Source organism: Gymnoscopelus braueri, assembly GCF_963280865.1.
Source record: "Gymnoscopelus braueri genome assembly, chromosome: 1".
In the NCBI taxonomy this organism is placed as follows: Eukaryota; Metazoa; Chordata; class Actinopteri; order Myctophiformes; family Myctophidae; genus Gymnoscopelus; species Gymnoscopelus braueri.
Genome location: NC_137603.1, coordinates 57,627,088 through 57,641,007, shown reverse-complemented (window position 1 = coordinate 57,641,007; position 13,920 = coordinate 57,627,088). Strand labels below are relative to the sequence as shown.

At 43.4% G+C, this 13,920-nt stretch overlaps 1 protein-coding gene across 1 annotated transcript in view; it reads left to right on the top strand.

Annotated features, from left to right (window-relative positions):
- Positions 1-13,920, top strand: part of wtip (WT1 interacting protein) — a 64,721-nt gene that overhangs the window by 41,474 nt on the left and 9,327 nt on the right. Inside the window, exons 3-4 of the mRNA XM_080432182.1 lie at positions 6,923-6,990; positions 12,742-12,804. Coding sequence (XP_080288308.1) covers positions 6,923-6,990; positions 12,742-12,804 — 131 coding nt within the window. The remainder of the gene's footprint in view (positions 1-6,922; positions 6,991-12,741; positions 12,805-13,920) is intronic.

Here is a 13,920-nt window from a genome sequence, read left to right as displayed (position 1 = left end):
GCTGAAGGAGCCTGCCTGCCTGCCTGCCTGCCTGCCACCAGCTGTCCGGGCACATGGAAGCAAATTGAGCTGTGTCTGTCAGCCCAGAAATTACATAATAAACGTAGGAGAGAGGTGTGCTTCATTGGCCGCAAAGTAGAAGACTGGTTGGATTATTATGCAGCTCCCAGCAGTGTTGCCAGATTTCACGAGAGAAACAAGCAACCAGGTCTATGAAAACAAGCAGCGAGGTCTATGAAAACAAGCCCAAAGGAAGCAACTATGGAGATAAATAAATGGATTGAAAACGGGCGTCAGTCAAACTGTATTGTTTATAATGCTTTTTCATTGTCCTAAATTTATACGACATTTGTGTCATTGAAATGTTTCAAAAATATTCCAGATTTTTGTATTGATTTATTTTTAAAATAGCAGATCTACAAGCTCTCAACACGTGGGTTAACGTGTTAATTGTTTAGGAATCAGCGCTAGTGTGGGGGAGCTCCTTTCACACTGTTTCATACAAATCGTACATTAGGATTTGGTCATACAAACATTTTCAGTCGAGATTTTATTTAGCTTTGTTTAATCCATGGAAGCAAGGAGTTGTTGGACAAATGGTCAGAGGTTAAGAAGTTAAAGAAACTCCTGAACTAAGCAGCTCTGCTGAGAGTATAGAATTAAAAAAAATATTATCCACACCACGCCATTAAAATGTTTTACTTAAGTAAATGTATCAATACCCTATTAGTAGAAATACTCTGTTACAAGTACAATTTCGGTATTCAAAAATGACTTGAGTAAAAGTACAAAAGTATTGGCATCAAAATGTACTTAAAGTACCAAAAGTAAAAGTACTCATTATGCAGAAGGTCCCATTTTTCAAATGTTTAAAATGTTTAAAAAATCGACAGGTTATGAGCTTGTAAATCTGCTATTTTCAAATAGCCAAAGTATATATGTAGGTCTGAAGTAACTTGTAACTAAAGTTTTCAAAGAATTGTAGTGAAGTAAAAGTACAATATTTGCCTCTGAGATGTAGTTGAGTAGAAGTGAAAGTATTGAAAATTGGAAATACTCAAGTAAAGCTCAAAAGTATACTTAGGTACAGTACTTGAGTACACGTACTTACTGTAGTTACAAGTGCAGTAGTGTGCCCACGTTGAAAACCAGAAGAATGTCATCTCGTCTCAGCAGAACATGGCACGGCCCACGCTGGGATCGTTTTAGACTTCATGAGTCTTCTTTCTTTTGGATGAAAAAGTAATATTCAGTCTATGTAAACACAGGAGACAGATAAGCTCCCAGAAGCACTGCTAGCCATGCTTTATTGGCTGCTGTGTCTTCTCTTGTGGCAACCAGGGAGGGTGTTTTGCCTTGACAATAGAAGGGATGCACATTTTAAGCAGTTTCCTTAACCCATTTAGGCCTGAGGCCGATTCTAAAAACACCTTCTAAATCCTGACCCAAGTTTTCTGAAAAACTTCAAATATTTATTCAAAAATTGCAACAAATGTATTTTGCTATATACTGTACATAGCAACAAGAACCCCAAAAGAAGTTCCCGTCCTGAAATAGTTACAAATAGGGGTTCCCGCCCAAAATGGGTTAATTGATCGCCAGCCATGTTAACGATCAATGAATCGATTAATCTAGATGGACGTTTTTTTAGCAATATATGTGCAATATAAATAAACTATAAAATGACAGTAAACCTTTGTAAACATTTTTATAAAAATAAGTGTAATTGTGAGAGATGCATCTGTCAAGCTTTGTCTCAGAAATAGCACTACAATATCATCCGTTGGTATATTTTTGACCAATCAAATACTTAAGTAAGTCTGTTAATCGGAGAACCAACTTACAGACTTGCCTCACCCAAGCCACGCTACTCATACGCTGAGTTGGCGGTGCCTGGGATTGAACTCATGACCTTGTGGTCCACTGGCCAGAGCTCTATACCGACTGAGCTAATCGGACACAAAATGAAGTATATAATGGGGATTAATCAATCATCGATTAATCATTTACTTCCCTACTGAGTCATGCATTGGTAAGCTACTGTATTATTGTCCACACTCACGCTAGTCACAGACTCACAGTAAAAATTGCCATCTCAGTTATTTGAAGTGTTAAAACCAGAGATGGGGGAAAACAAAAAAAAAACACATTCCCATTAGTTCAAGAGATGTGTGTCTGTGAAAAAATAATAAACAGGCTCCACAAAATACTTGAGTCATGGGAAACTAATGTGGGGCCACTGAAGAAAAAAAAAAGGAAAAAGCTAAAGTATCTGGAGTGTAAAATCCCAATCCGGGAACCATTTGGTCCCCAAACGGCATGTTAAAACGCCACATGTCCCACAGCGCTCTCTCGCTCAGAGGCTGTATAAGCAGAGCACAGGCCTCCATAGAAGTGGGAGTGCTAGAAAAGGATCATTCTCGGTGTAGCAGCCCCTCTCTTTTGACTTTTTACAACGGCTAGGCCACTCTTTACATGCGACGGTGTTTTGTGGCGAACGCGGGGCATTACAGTACTCGATGTGTTTTAGTCGACAAGGCATTGAGGCTCAGACCGTCGGAATGTTCAGCACAACGGCCACCGGAATGCTCCGCCAAACAGCGCCCTCGCCATGGTAACGCAACCAGCCCCCGTGAGCGTGTGCCCTGTTTAGCTGCAAAGTGCACCGGACCAACCTCTCTCTCTCTCTCTCTCTCTCTCTCAACTCCTCCCGTGAAAACCTTATCAAACAACTGACAGACAGACAGACAGGCAGACAGGCAGCCATCTTAGGGACTATTGGGCCAAATAACCGTTTTAAGATTGTTGATTGGAGTGGGAAATTCCTTTGCTTCTATAAAATGTAGCGCTAGGAGGAGGAGGAGGAGGAGGAGGAGGAGGCCCAGCCCTCTGCAACGCTCTCTGCTGACAAAGAGCCAGAGGAGGGAGAGAGAGAGAGAGAGAGAGAGAGAGGGAGAAAGGCATGGAGCCCCCCTACCTCTCTCTCTCTCCCTCTCTCTCTCTCTCTCTCTCTCTCTCTCGGTGAGGGGGAGAGAGAGAGGGAGGGCAGAGGGGGTGTTAGAGGGGTGCAGGGGGGGTTGGAGGGGGGGGGGGTTAGTTGAATGGGACCAGCTAGTGACCTCAGTCAGAAAGAATGTCCCCGTTTGCTCAGTCGACCCGCTCCCCATAGCAGCGCACCACACCACACCACACCACACCACACCACACCACACCACACCACACCACACCACACCACACAGTCATCAGCTCTTTGTGTTCACCTTCCATCCAGACCCTTGCTCTGCAGCCCGGCACGGCACGGCACAGCACAGGCCAGGCCAGAGAGACAAAACTCTCTCCACTCTGCTACAACAGCCTGCGTTTAGAAGAATGGCATGGTTTTCCATCCGTTTAACCAATTAAGACCGGTAACGCATCTGTCATTTTAAGATTTCTTTGGGCTATTAAAAAATAGCAGATATACAAGCTCATAGCGCGGCACCGAGTGCCGCGCTATGAGCTTGTAGATCTGCATTTTTTTTTTTCATCGTGAACATTTGTGCAAATCTTTTAATATTTTTTCTACAAACAGTTTTTTGAAAAAAAAAAGTTGTCGTTGCTACTGTAATATCAGTGGTGCTTCAACTTTTCCATGTCAAGGACCCCCAAAAGGTATTTGGCCGCGGACCCCCATCTCAAAATATGTTGTTCCAGGGACCCCCAGAAGCACAGATAGGAGTTATTTTTTTGCTTTAAAACGTATACTGTATATATATATTCAAAGCTTTGAAGAAAAAAAATAGATTTGAAAAAAAATAGCAGATCTACAAGCTCATAGCGAGCTTGAAGATCGGCTATTTTTGAATAGCCAAAGAAATCTAAAAGTGACACACAGATGCGTTCCCGGTCTTAATGGTTTAAGCTATCCTGCTAGCCCATCACGGCCACTCTTATCCTTTAGTAGTCCCTATGGAGGAACAGCTTGTTTTTTTCTCTTTCAGTTGGAAGCCCCCAAAAATGCTAATTACCCCTCAGTCTCAAAGTCTTAAAAGTCTCACCTATTGTGCGGACGGCATTCTTGGGCCGCTCTGGCCATTTATGTGGGTGTTAATGTATTGCCATCGGGCCCGGCATTGTGACACCGTGTGTGCGTGTGTGAAATACAGCGTTTGCATAAATTTTAGCGTTATAAAAAAGGAGGGATGGGGTGGGTGGTGGAGGGGGGGGGGGGGGTTGTCTTTCCCATGCCGGGACACCCATAAAAACCAATGGCAGTTCAGGACAGCAATTAAAACAGACTAATCCTACAGATTTATGGGGTCCATGTGCGTGCCTTGCCAAGGCACAACGACTGAAGTCATGGCAGAGAGAGAGCATGGTGGAGCTGGAGCTGGCTGTCACCACGGTAGTGAACAGAGCGTTGACCAAGTGTCATCAATATTGTCATGTTTTCTCGCCCGTTATGCTTTGTCGAATTGTCGTACGCCGAATAGCGAAAATAGCCCATCTATAATAAGCTCACAACACGTGACATCGCAACACGTTGTAATCTTGTAGATTGGTTATTTTCTAAATGTTGGCAAATTCTTTCATATTTTGGAAGATTTTTTAAAACTTTTTGCAGTTTAGGTAGTAGTGACATTTTATCGTTAAAATAAGTGTTAAATAGCTCTATATTCTGATAGTACTCATTATAGACTCTATAGGAGCGACAGGGAGACCCCCTGTTACTGAAAAAACACTCTTTAGCAGGGGTGGGCGACTTTGATGATGGAGAGGGCCACTATATTTCCACACTCAGTCCAGAGGGCCACATTGTATATACTGTCTGTCGGGCAGACACCTCTTATCTCCGTATTTTAACCTTTTTCATAAATTAATGCTGTACTTCGCCATTCTATGTCACACAAAAGTAGCAAAAATAGCCGATCTACTGTACAAGCTCAAAACGCGTAGCAGTGCGACACGTTTTGAGTTTGTAGATCTGCTATTTTTGCTATTTTTGAATTGGAATCTTGAAAAGTAATATTTTTATTTAATTTCAAATGCATTTAGTTATACTTATGTTAACTTTATGAACAAATTGATTGGACGTAAAAAAGACAATTGAATTTTAATACTATAGTCATTAGTGGTGCCAATGGCCTAGTGGTTAAGGCGTGTACCACATTTAGGCTTTGATGCCTGGGTTCGATTCCCGAGCCCAGTGGACCCTTGCTGCGCGTCTCTCTCCCCTGTTTCCTGTCGATCTCCACTATACTATCAAACGAAATAAAGGCAGAAAACACCAAGAAAATGTTCTCAAAATAAACAAAACATATTTTTTTAACCAAGACATAGTACCCTACCTTTAATTACACACTTGCTTGTGGTTTCAGTGGCAATATTTATTTTGGTAATCAAATATAGGATGTGACACATGTACCGTACATGTAGGCTACATTGCAGCAGTGTTGATTTTGACAGCACATTTTTATTTAGTTTTAGTCATAGTCTTTTGAATAAAATTCCATTTAGTTTTAGTCATATTTTAGTCACTTGAAATGTTTTAGTTTTTGTCTAGTTTCAGTCGACAAAATATCATAAGATTATAGTCTACTAAATCTACAGTTGATTTAGTCGACTAAAATGTATTGTGGCGGTGCCTTGATGGCGTCGTAATGGCTGATTTTACACTCAGTTGCATGCTGAAAATAGCAGACCTACAAGCTCACAACGCGTCGCAGCCCGACGCGTTGTGAGCTTGTAGATCTGCTATTTTCAGAGCGCAACACCCACGCGCAACCAAACATAAAATGACTTGTCTTTTCTACTGGATTCTACTGGATCTCTTCTCCACTAGTCCCTCACTAACATTTTAGTCTAGTCTTTATTTGTTGACGAAATTGTCAATATATTTAGTCTTAATTTTAGTCATCATAGCTTAGTTTTTATTTCGTTTTTATTTCGTTTTCGTCAGTGAATAAAGATGAACGACGAACATTTTTCGTCATAGTTTTAGTCGACAAAATCAACACTGCATTGCAGGGTTGGGGGCCAGTGCTCTGCATGGCATGCCGACATATTTGAACGTTGTGTGATGCCAGTGATTCCAGATTCCAGTCATAGATAATTGGCCAATGTTTGTCTTAAACCTCTTACTAGATGGGTGGGGTTCGGGGAAGTGTTTGGCATCTGATCTAGTGCATGTGATATTGAATTATCTGATGATCCTCACGGTTCCTCTTTTTCCCAAAAAATCCCACACAATGACGCACAAATCGTAAAAATCCTCCTGAGAAAATACTTCCCGGGGCAAATTAATGTCTTACGGTAAGTCTGTGTGGGAAGAAAACACTGTACTTTATTGACACACTGTCTACATTTCTGCATCGGCTTCCCATGTGAGATAAGTTGGAGAATACTGTATGTGCGTGCAACGAGAGTGTATCTGTATGATAGGGTGTGGTGTGTATGCGTAGTTTGCGTAAGCACAAGCGTGTGCGTGTGCGTGTGCGTGTGCGTGTGCGTGTGTGTGTGTGTGTGTGTGTGTGCGTGTGTGCGTGTGTGCGTGTGTGCGTGCACGCGCGCGCGCGAGAGAGAGAGAGAGAGAGCGTCTACAATGGCAGGGGGAGCCCACTGGTTTATGGAGGGGACAGTGGGAGGTAAAACTGGGGAGTGTGTGGTTTGTAGTGATTGTTGCTTACGTGTTGACAGTGAAATCCATTCAGGCTTAAGAGGCAGACTTGTGCCACCTACTGTACATTAGGACTGTGCCATCTGCTCACCACTGACTGCCTGCTGTGCTCTGCAGGATGGAGGCTGAGGGAGACGCTCGTACGGTGTCGTTGAGCGGCAGGGAGTCAGTTCAGTTCATTGATTGCTGTGTGTGTATATAGATAGAACTACATTCTAAAATAATAAATGACTCACTTGTTGCATCTTCTTCTTCTTCCTTCTCCAGGGAGGCGGCTGAGAGGGAAAGCTTTCTACAACGTCAACGGAAAGGTCTATTGTGAAGAGGACTTCCTGGTGAGTGTGTGTGTGTGTGTGTGTGTGTGTGTGTGTGTGTGTGTGTGTGTGCATGTGCGTGTGTCCATGTATCTACTTGCCTACCTCTTCGTTAATTTTTTCGGAAATGAACGCCCTACTTGATCATACTACAGGGTCACATAAAAGCATCAAAAGTAGCAGATCTGCAAGCTCAAAACGCGGCGCGCAGCAGCACGTTTTGAGCTTGTAGATCTGCTATTTTTTTATTTAAATCCTGAAACTTAACAGTTTTGGACATAGACGTCTTGCTGTGTCAGTCTATATCTTGCCGCATTATCTATTACTGTATGCGTTGTGTGTGTGTGTGTGTGTGTGTGTGTGTGTGTGTGTGTGTGTGTGTGTGTGTGTGTGTGTGTGTGTGTGTGTGTGTGTGTGTGTGTGTGTGTGTGTGTGTGTGTGTGTGTGTGTGTGTGTGGTAGCACGTGCGAGCATGTACACAGGTGTGTGATGGCTGATGTTTTCATCAGCTTAGGGCTTGGCATCCATCACTGACTAAGGCGATGCTTTTGTCAGTGATGGATGCGCATGCATGCACATCCAATCTCACCCAGGTGCTGGACAAACAGAGATGCAACAGGAAATAAATAAAGTTTCCGGAACGCTGGTTATTTCTCAGCTCCACTCGTTTAACGCTTCAGCGGTTTGATCCTGCTGGATCTTCCAAAATCCCTGAAGAAGATCCAGCCCTACTGAATGTAGGGCTGCAGAAGCAGAGGGATGGGTGGTGACTGCACCAGTGTTGATTTTGACAGCAAATTTTGATTTAGTTTTAGTCATAGTCTTTTGAATAAAATTCCATTTAGTTTTAGTCATATTTTAGTCATCTGAAATGTTTTAGTTTTTGTCTAGTTTTAGTCGACTAAATATCATAAGACTATAGTCGACTAAATCTACAGTTGATTTAGTCGACTAAAATACATTTTGGCGGTGCCTTGATGGCGTCGTAATGGCTGATTTTACACTTGGTTGCGCTCTGAAAATAGCAGCATCTACAAGCTCACAACGCGTCGCGCTGCGACGCGTTGTGAGCTTGTAGATGCTGCTATTTTAGATGCTGCTATTTTCAGAGCGCAACACCCGAGTGCAACCAAACATAAAATGATCTCTTCTCCACTAGTCATTTTAGTCTAGTTTTTATTTGTTGACGAAATTGTCAATATATAGTCATAGTTTTAGTCATCATAGCTTAGTTTCTATTTAGTTTTCGTCAGTGAAAAAAGGTAGTCAACGAACATTTTTCGTCATAGTTTCAGTTGACGAAATCAACACTGGACTGCACTGACTGTAGGGCTGCAGAAATCTTCAACCCTCTCTAGAGGAAACAGACAGACGCTGCCCACAATTAGAGCCCAGCTCCACCCCACCAGTTCACACTAATTTCCACCCAAAAAAACGTCTCCCCAAGGAGCTCAATTACCGCACAAGCTGACCCCTAAACACATACAATTAAGAGCTGGAGGAGGACCCTGCCAACAGCTGGAGGTCTCTGGGCTTGTTGTGGTCCATCTGTCTCTGTGCTTTGCACTGAGGAGGCCAGGAGACAGCCTTGCTCCTCACGGTGCTTACATGTAGGGTCCAATTTCCCAAATATGAAGCATGGTCATTTGAATCACCGATGTGAAACATTCGATATCAAGATATGGAAATGGTTGTTATTCCGACGTCTGATCGCAGTAAATAAATGCATATACTATATGGCATGAGAGGTACGTTGTGGAATCGTGTATTTTGCGTAATTTGGGGAAGATTAGAGACAGCGTATTGAGACCTTCAGTCCGTATTGCCCGACTCTGTTCGCTGTCAGAATATCACAACTATGTGTTGAGCGAGGAAACATTTCTCACACACTACTTACGTTCATTTCTGGCCTCAAGAACCCTTACGGCGGTGATTCTCAAACGGACACCCAGAACTCCCTCACGGTTGGTATCCATACACTCTCAGAGTTACAGACCTGTAAAGGCTGCATTTGGGACCCCCCCCCCCCCCGCCCCCACCAAGGAACCCCGACCCAACTTTGAGAACCACCGTCTTACCGTAAACATACCGTTATTTAAAATGTGGATTTTTGTCATTTCTTAGTTTGACTCATTTGCCATTAAAGGAGTAGTTCACCCATTTTTTTTGTTTTTGTCGCATTCCTAAGCCATTAATTTGATTACCGGCGGAAAGATGCTAATGTATCCGGCAGGAGACTCAAAGTAGACTCTTTGAGTCTCCTACCGGAAATACACCCGGTCATTAAATTATTGGCTCAGGAATGCATCAAAAACAATCAAATTTCCATGAATTCAACGCTTCATATTTTTAGACCCCCATCTAAAAATATGTTGTTCCAGGGACCCCCCAGAAGCACAGATCGGAGTTAAAAATGTTCGCTTTAAAACATATATATATATATTCAAAGATTTGCTCACATTTTCCAAGTAAAAAAAAAAAGAAAAGATCTACAAACTCGTAGCGCGGCGCTATGAGCTTGTATATCTGCTATTTTTGAATGGCCAAATAAATCTTAAAATGACACAGATGCGTTCCCCGTCTTAATGGATTAATACTTAATACATACGTACATATGTCATTGACCAGAGCCCCCCCAGGGTTCTATACTAGCCCCCCCCTCCTCTTTTATCCTTCTACGCCAAATATCTTCACCAAAGAAATAGCCGATATCCAAGGTCACACGTTGTGAGCTTGTAGATCAGCAATTTTTCGCAGAATGTTCATCCCAAAATATGGACGCTTTTACACGCGGTTAAGATTGATCCCTGCTTTTTAAGACGAAGGAGATGTGACTAAAACCTTCCGCCTGCTTCATCTGGCTAGTATTGACGAGCAAGTGCCTGTCCGCCCAAACCCCCCCTGGGGGGGGATTGGGGAGTTGAGGGGGAGGACGGTATCTGGCAGATGGTGGGTCTGGAGCAGTGGGAAGGGAGTATAGGGGTCAGATCTGCCGCCACCACCAACCTCCACCTGCTGGTGAACTGAGCCACCGCCCCATTTAACCCATTAAAGACCGGGAGAAGCATCTGTGTCATTTTTTTTTATTTGAGTTATAAAAGCATTATTTTACACTTTGGCTATTCAAAAATAGCAGATATACAAGCTCATAGCGCGGCACTCGGTGCCGCGCTACGAGCTTGTAGATCTGCTATTTTTGAGAAATCATGAAAATGTGTGCAAATCTTTGAACACATATATTTTTTAAAGCAAACATTTGTAACTCAAATCTTTGCTTCTTGGTGGTCCCTGGAACAAAACATTTTGAGATGGGGGGTCCGTGGCCAAATACATATACATGTTGCGGTCCTTGACATGAAAAGGTTTGAGAACCAATAACATAGTAACGTAGGTTTTTTCATAAAACAGTTAGGAAGACATTTTGTAGAATCGGCCTCAGGTCTTAATGGGTTAATCCCCCCCACCACCCTCTTCCCAGATCCCCAAGTCATCAGGTCATGACCCCCAGGGGCTACAGATGGCCCCACTATAGTCCTGCATCATCCTGACTGATGCTGGGTGTGTGTGAGGAAAGCCCAGGAGGAGACCTGTGTGGATGTTTTGTTTCCTGTTCCATCCATCAGACCGCTATATAAGCCCACAAACAGAGAGCTCCAGTGGAGCTCCAGCTCCCATTCGGCCAACAGTATGGAAGACTGTGGTTGTACTGGGCAGCTTAACATAAGCACCTGTTTGGACATCCTCCAAATACTGCTGGGCATCCAGTGTGTAACAGCAGCAGTGTGTAGGACTGAATGAGGGCACACATGCTCATGAAAAACCCCATCCAGTTCTCTACATCAGGGGTCTTCGACGTTTTTTTCAGGCCAAGGACCCCTTAGCTGAGAAAGAGATGAAGCGGGGACCCTCCCAGTTGTATATCTGGTGTTGCAGTTTAACTTTTTTTTCATAGGTTTCATAGATAGCTTCGTAGACTTGTGCAGCGTTGTGTTGGATTCATGTTAATGTTCATTTTCAGACAGTTAACCACTCAAACCCTCCATACTTAGAAAACGTGCACTTGGTCTGATTGCGGTTTTAAACACATACGACAAATCTGCCAGCAGAGAGCAGCAAATAGACACCTTGATCACCTCGCTGACTCGCTCGCCCCCCCCCCCCCCCCCAAACAGAGTCAAACAGTCAAATACGTCATACCGGATGTGGCGTTTTCGCAGATTTCCCTCTACACCAAATCTCTTGGCTGAAAATAGCAGGTCTGAGGGGCACGGTGGCGCAGTCGGTAGCGCTGTCGCCTCACAGGTAGAAGGTCCTGGTTTCGATTCCTGCCGGGGACGCTGTGGGCGCTGGGGGGCGTGTTCTCTCCTCCGCGTCATCAGTGCCCATGCATACCCTAGGTGGGGTTGGTGAAAGGGCCTTTCTGTGTGGAATTACATGTTTTGCCCAATGTTCACCTGTTATATCATGGAAAAGGGACGCTATGTTTCAAGAGATGTAGGACATTGGTTCTCAAAGTGGGTTCCGGGGGGGGGGTACCCCATTATTGTATACTTTGGCTATTCAAAAATAGCAGATATACAAGCTCATGGCGCGGCACAGAGCTTGTAGATATATTTTTGGGGGTCCTTGACACGAAAACGTTTGAGAACCACTGATATAGGTCACTTTACCCTCTAGAACAGTGCTTCTCAAACCTTTTCATGCCAGGGACCCCCTAATTGATATAAATTTGGCCGCGGACCCCCATCTGTAAATATGTTGTGCCAGGGACCCCCAGAACCAGATTTGTGTTTCCTTAGAAAATATATATATTCAAAAAATGTCACTAAATGTTCATGATTTTTGAAAAATAGCAGATCTACAAGCTCATCGTGCAGCACTCGGTGCCGCGCGATGAGCTTGTAGATCTGCTATTTTTGAATAGCCAAAGCACAAAAGGTTAAAAATGATCGTGATGCTATATTAACACATTTTTGCTGGGGACCCCCGGGAACCTCCCCAAGGACCCCTGGGGGTCCCCGGACCCCACTTTGAGAACCACTGCTCTAGAACCGGTCAAGCTGCCATTGGATGAATCAGCTCTCAGCTGGAGGAAAAGGCATTGTAAAGCAACCCCCCTTTTTGATGTCAGTTTAAAGAGAGCTGTAGCACCCCCTATGGACAACACTAGGGCAGCAAGTATATACAGCCAGTCCAGGCTGTAGATCTTAATGTTTGGTTCAAACCATAAAACAACCTTTTCTCTCGTGACGAGGACCAGGAAAACGGTCCTCACCACGTCTAGTTCTAAAATGCTACTATACCTGCGGGGACATTTGGCCCCTCACACGTATAGTAATACACACACACACACACACACACACACACACACACACACACACACACACACACACACACACACACACACACACACACACACACACACACACACACACACACACACACACACACACACACACACACACACACACACACTCACACATCCACAGTCTTGCCACTGCCGAGATTTTCACAGCCAGCCCAGAGATTCGAACCATTAACCCTTCCATCCCTATTTTGGGCACAATGAATACATAAATACACATTCATTATATATTTTAATTTTTTTATTGTATTTTATTTTTTTATATTTTGAAATAGCAGATTGCAAGCTCACTTCCACAATTGTCTCTCACCCCACCACACACATTTTCCCCCCAAAACACCCCAAAAGCCCATATATTTCACTGCTCCAGACAATGAATGTGCTCTTTCTTATCTGTCCTCCCACAGTACTCCGGCTTCCAGCAGACGGCAGAGAAGTGTTTCGTGTGTGGTCACCTTATCATGGAGATGGTAAGAGCCTTATCAAAAAAAGAATTACACAATAGAAGAGAGTCGACAGGAAATTAGGAGTCATGGGAAGAACATGAGCTTTCCATTTCAAACGGGATACAAATTTGTTATATCGTTGCTGTCGGGGCAGAAACCCTCTTATCTCCGTATTTGAACTTTTTTGTGTTTTCAACGCCCTACTTGATCAACCTACAGCGTCACACAAAAGAATCAAAAGCAGTAGATCTCCAAGCTCGAAACGCGGCGCGAAGCGACGCGTTTTGAGCTTGTAGATCTGCTACTTTTGATGTTCTTGAATTTGAATCCCTAAAAATAACAGTTTTTGATTGATTGAATACTTTATTAGTCAAAAATTTAAACAGCATGTGTGGTACAGTCAGACATAGAATAACACCTGAAAACCTGCCCCACTCATAATGTCACATCACAAATCCAGCCTACATCTGATTTTCAATCCAGATTGGAGTCGGACTGGTTTTATGCAGTGATTTGCAAAAATCACGTTTCCATTGTGTTCTTCTGCTGTTCAAACTGTATAAAAAACAATTCCACTCCAATCTTGGTCCAGCCACAAGTCGGATGTTTTGGTCTGGATTTGGACTGCCCAGTCTGAACAGGGCCATATATAAAGCCTAATTTATACTTGGCTGTGCGCCACCTACTTTTCGGCACGGGACACAGCACACGATTGTAAATCAGACATGACATACGGTACCAGTACAGTCGGAATACGTTGAGGATTAAGTGGTTGACGCGCTAACCGGTTAGCAATATCCCTTTAATGTCATATCTCCCAGCTGTAACAGAACTGTGTGCAATTTTCCGCCGTAATCCGAAGGCTCACCTCTTCAGACTCTACTTTAGCCCGTAGCACTTGACCTATAGCCTTGACGACCATGCAGTCTTATGCGAAGATTAAAATGTCATTTAGATTTAGCATGTTATGTAGACAGATGCCAGGTTTGTTTGCTGACCCTTGCATCCTATAGTTTGTATAGTTTCAATGTACATATTATTTATTTTTTGATATTATAATGTTTAGACTGATGATAGGTTCTTGGTTTACCGAGATTACTGAGGCACTACACTGTCTCTATGCATTTGATGTTTACCTTG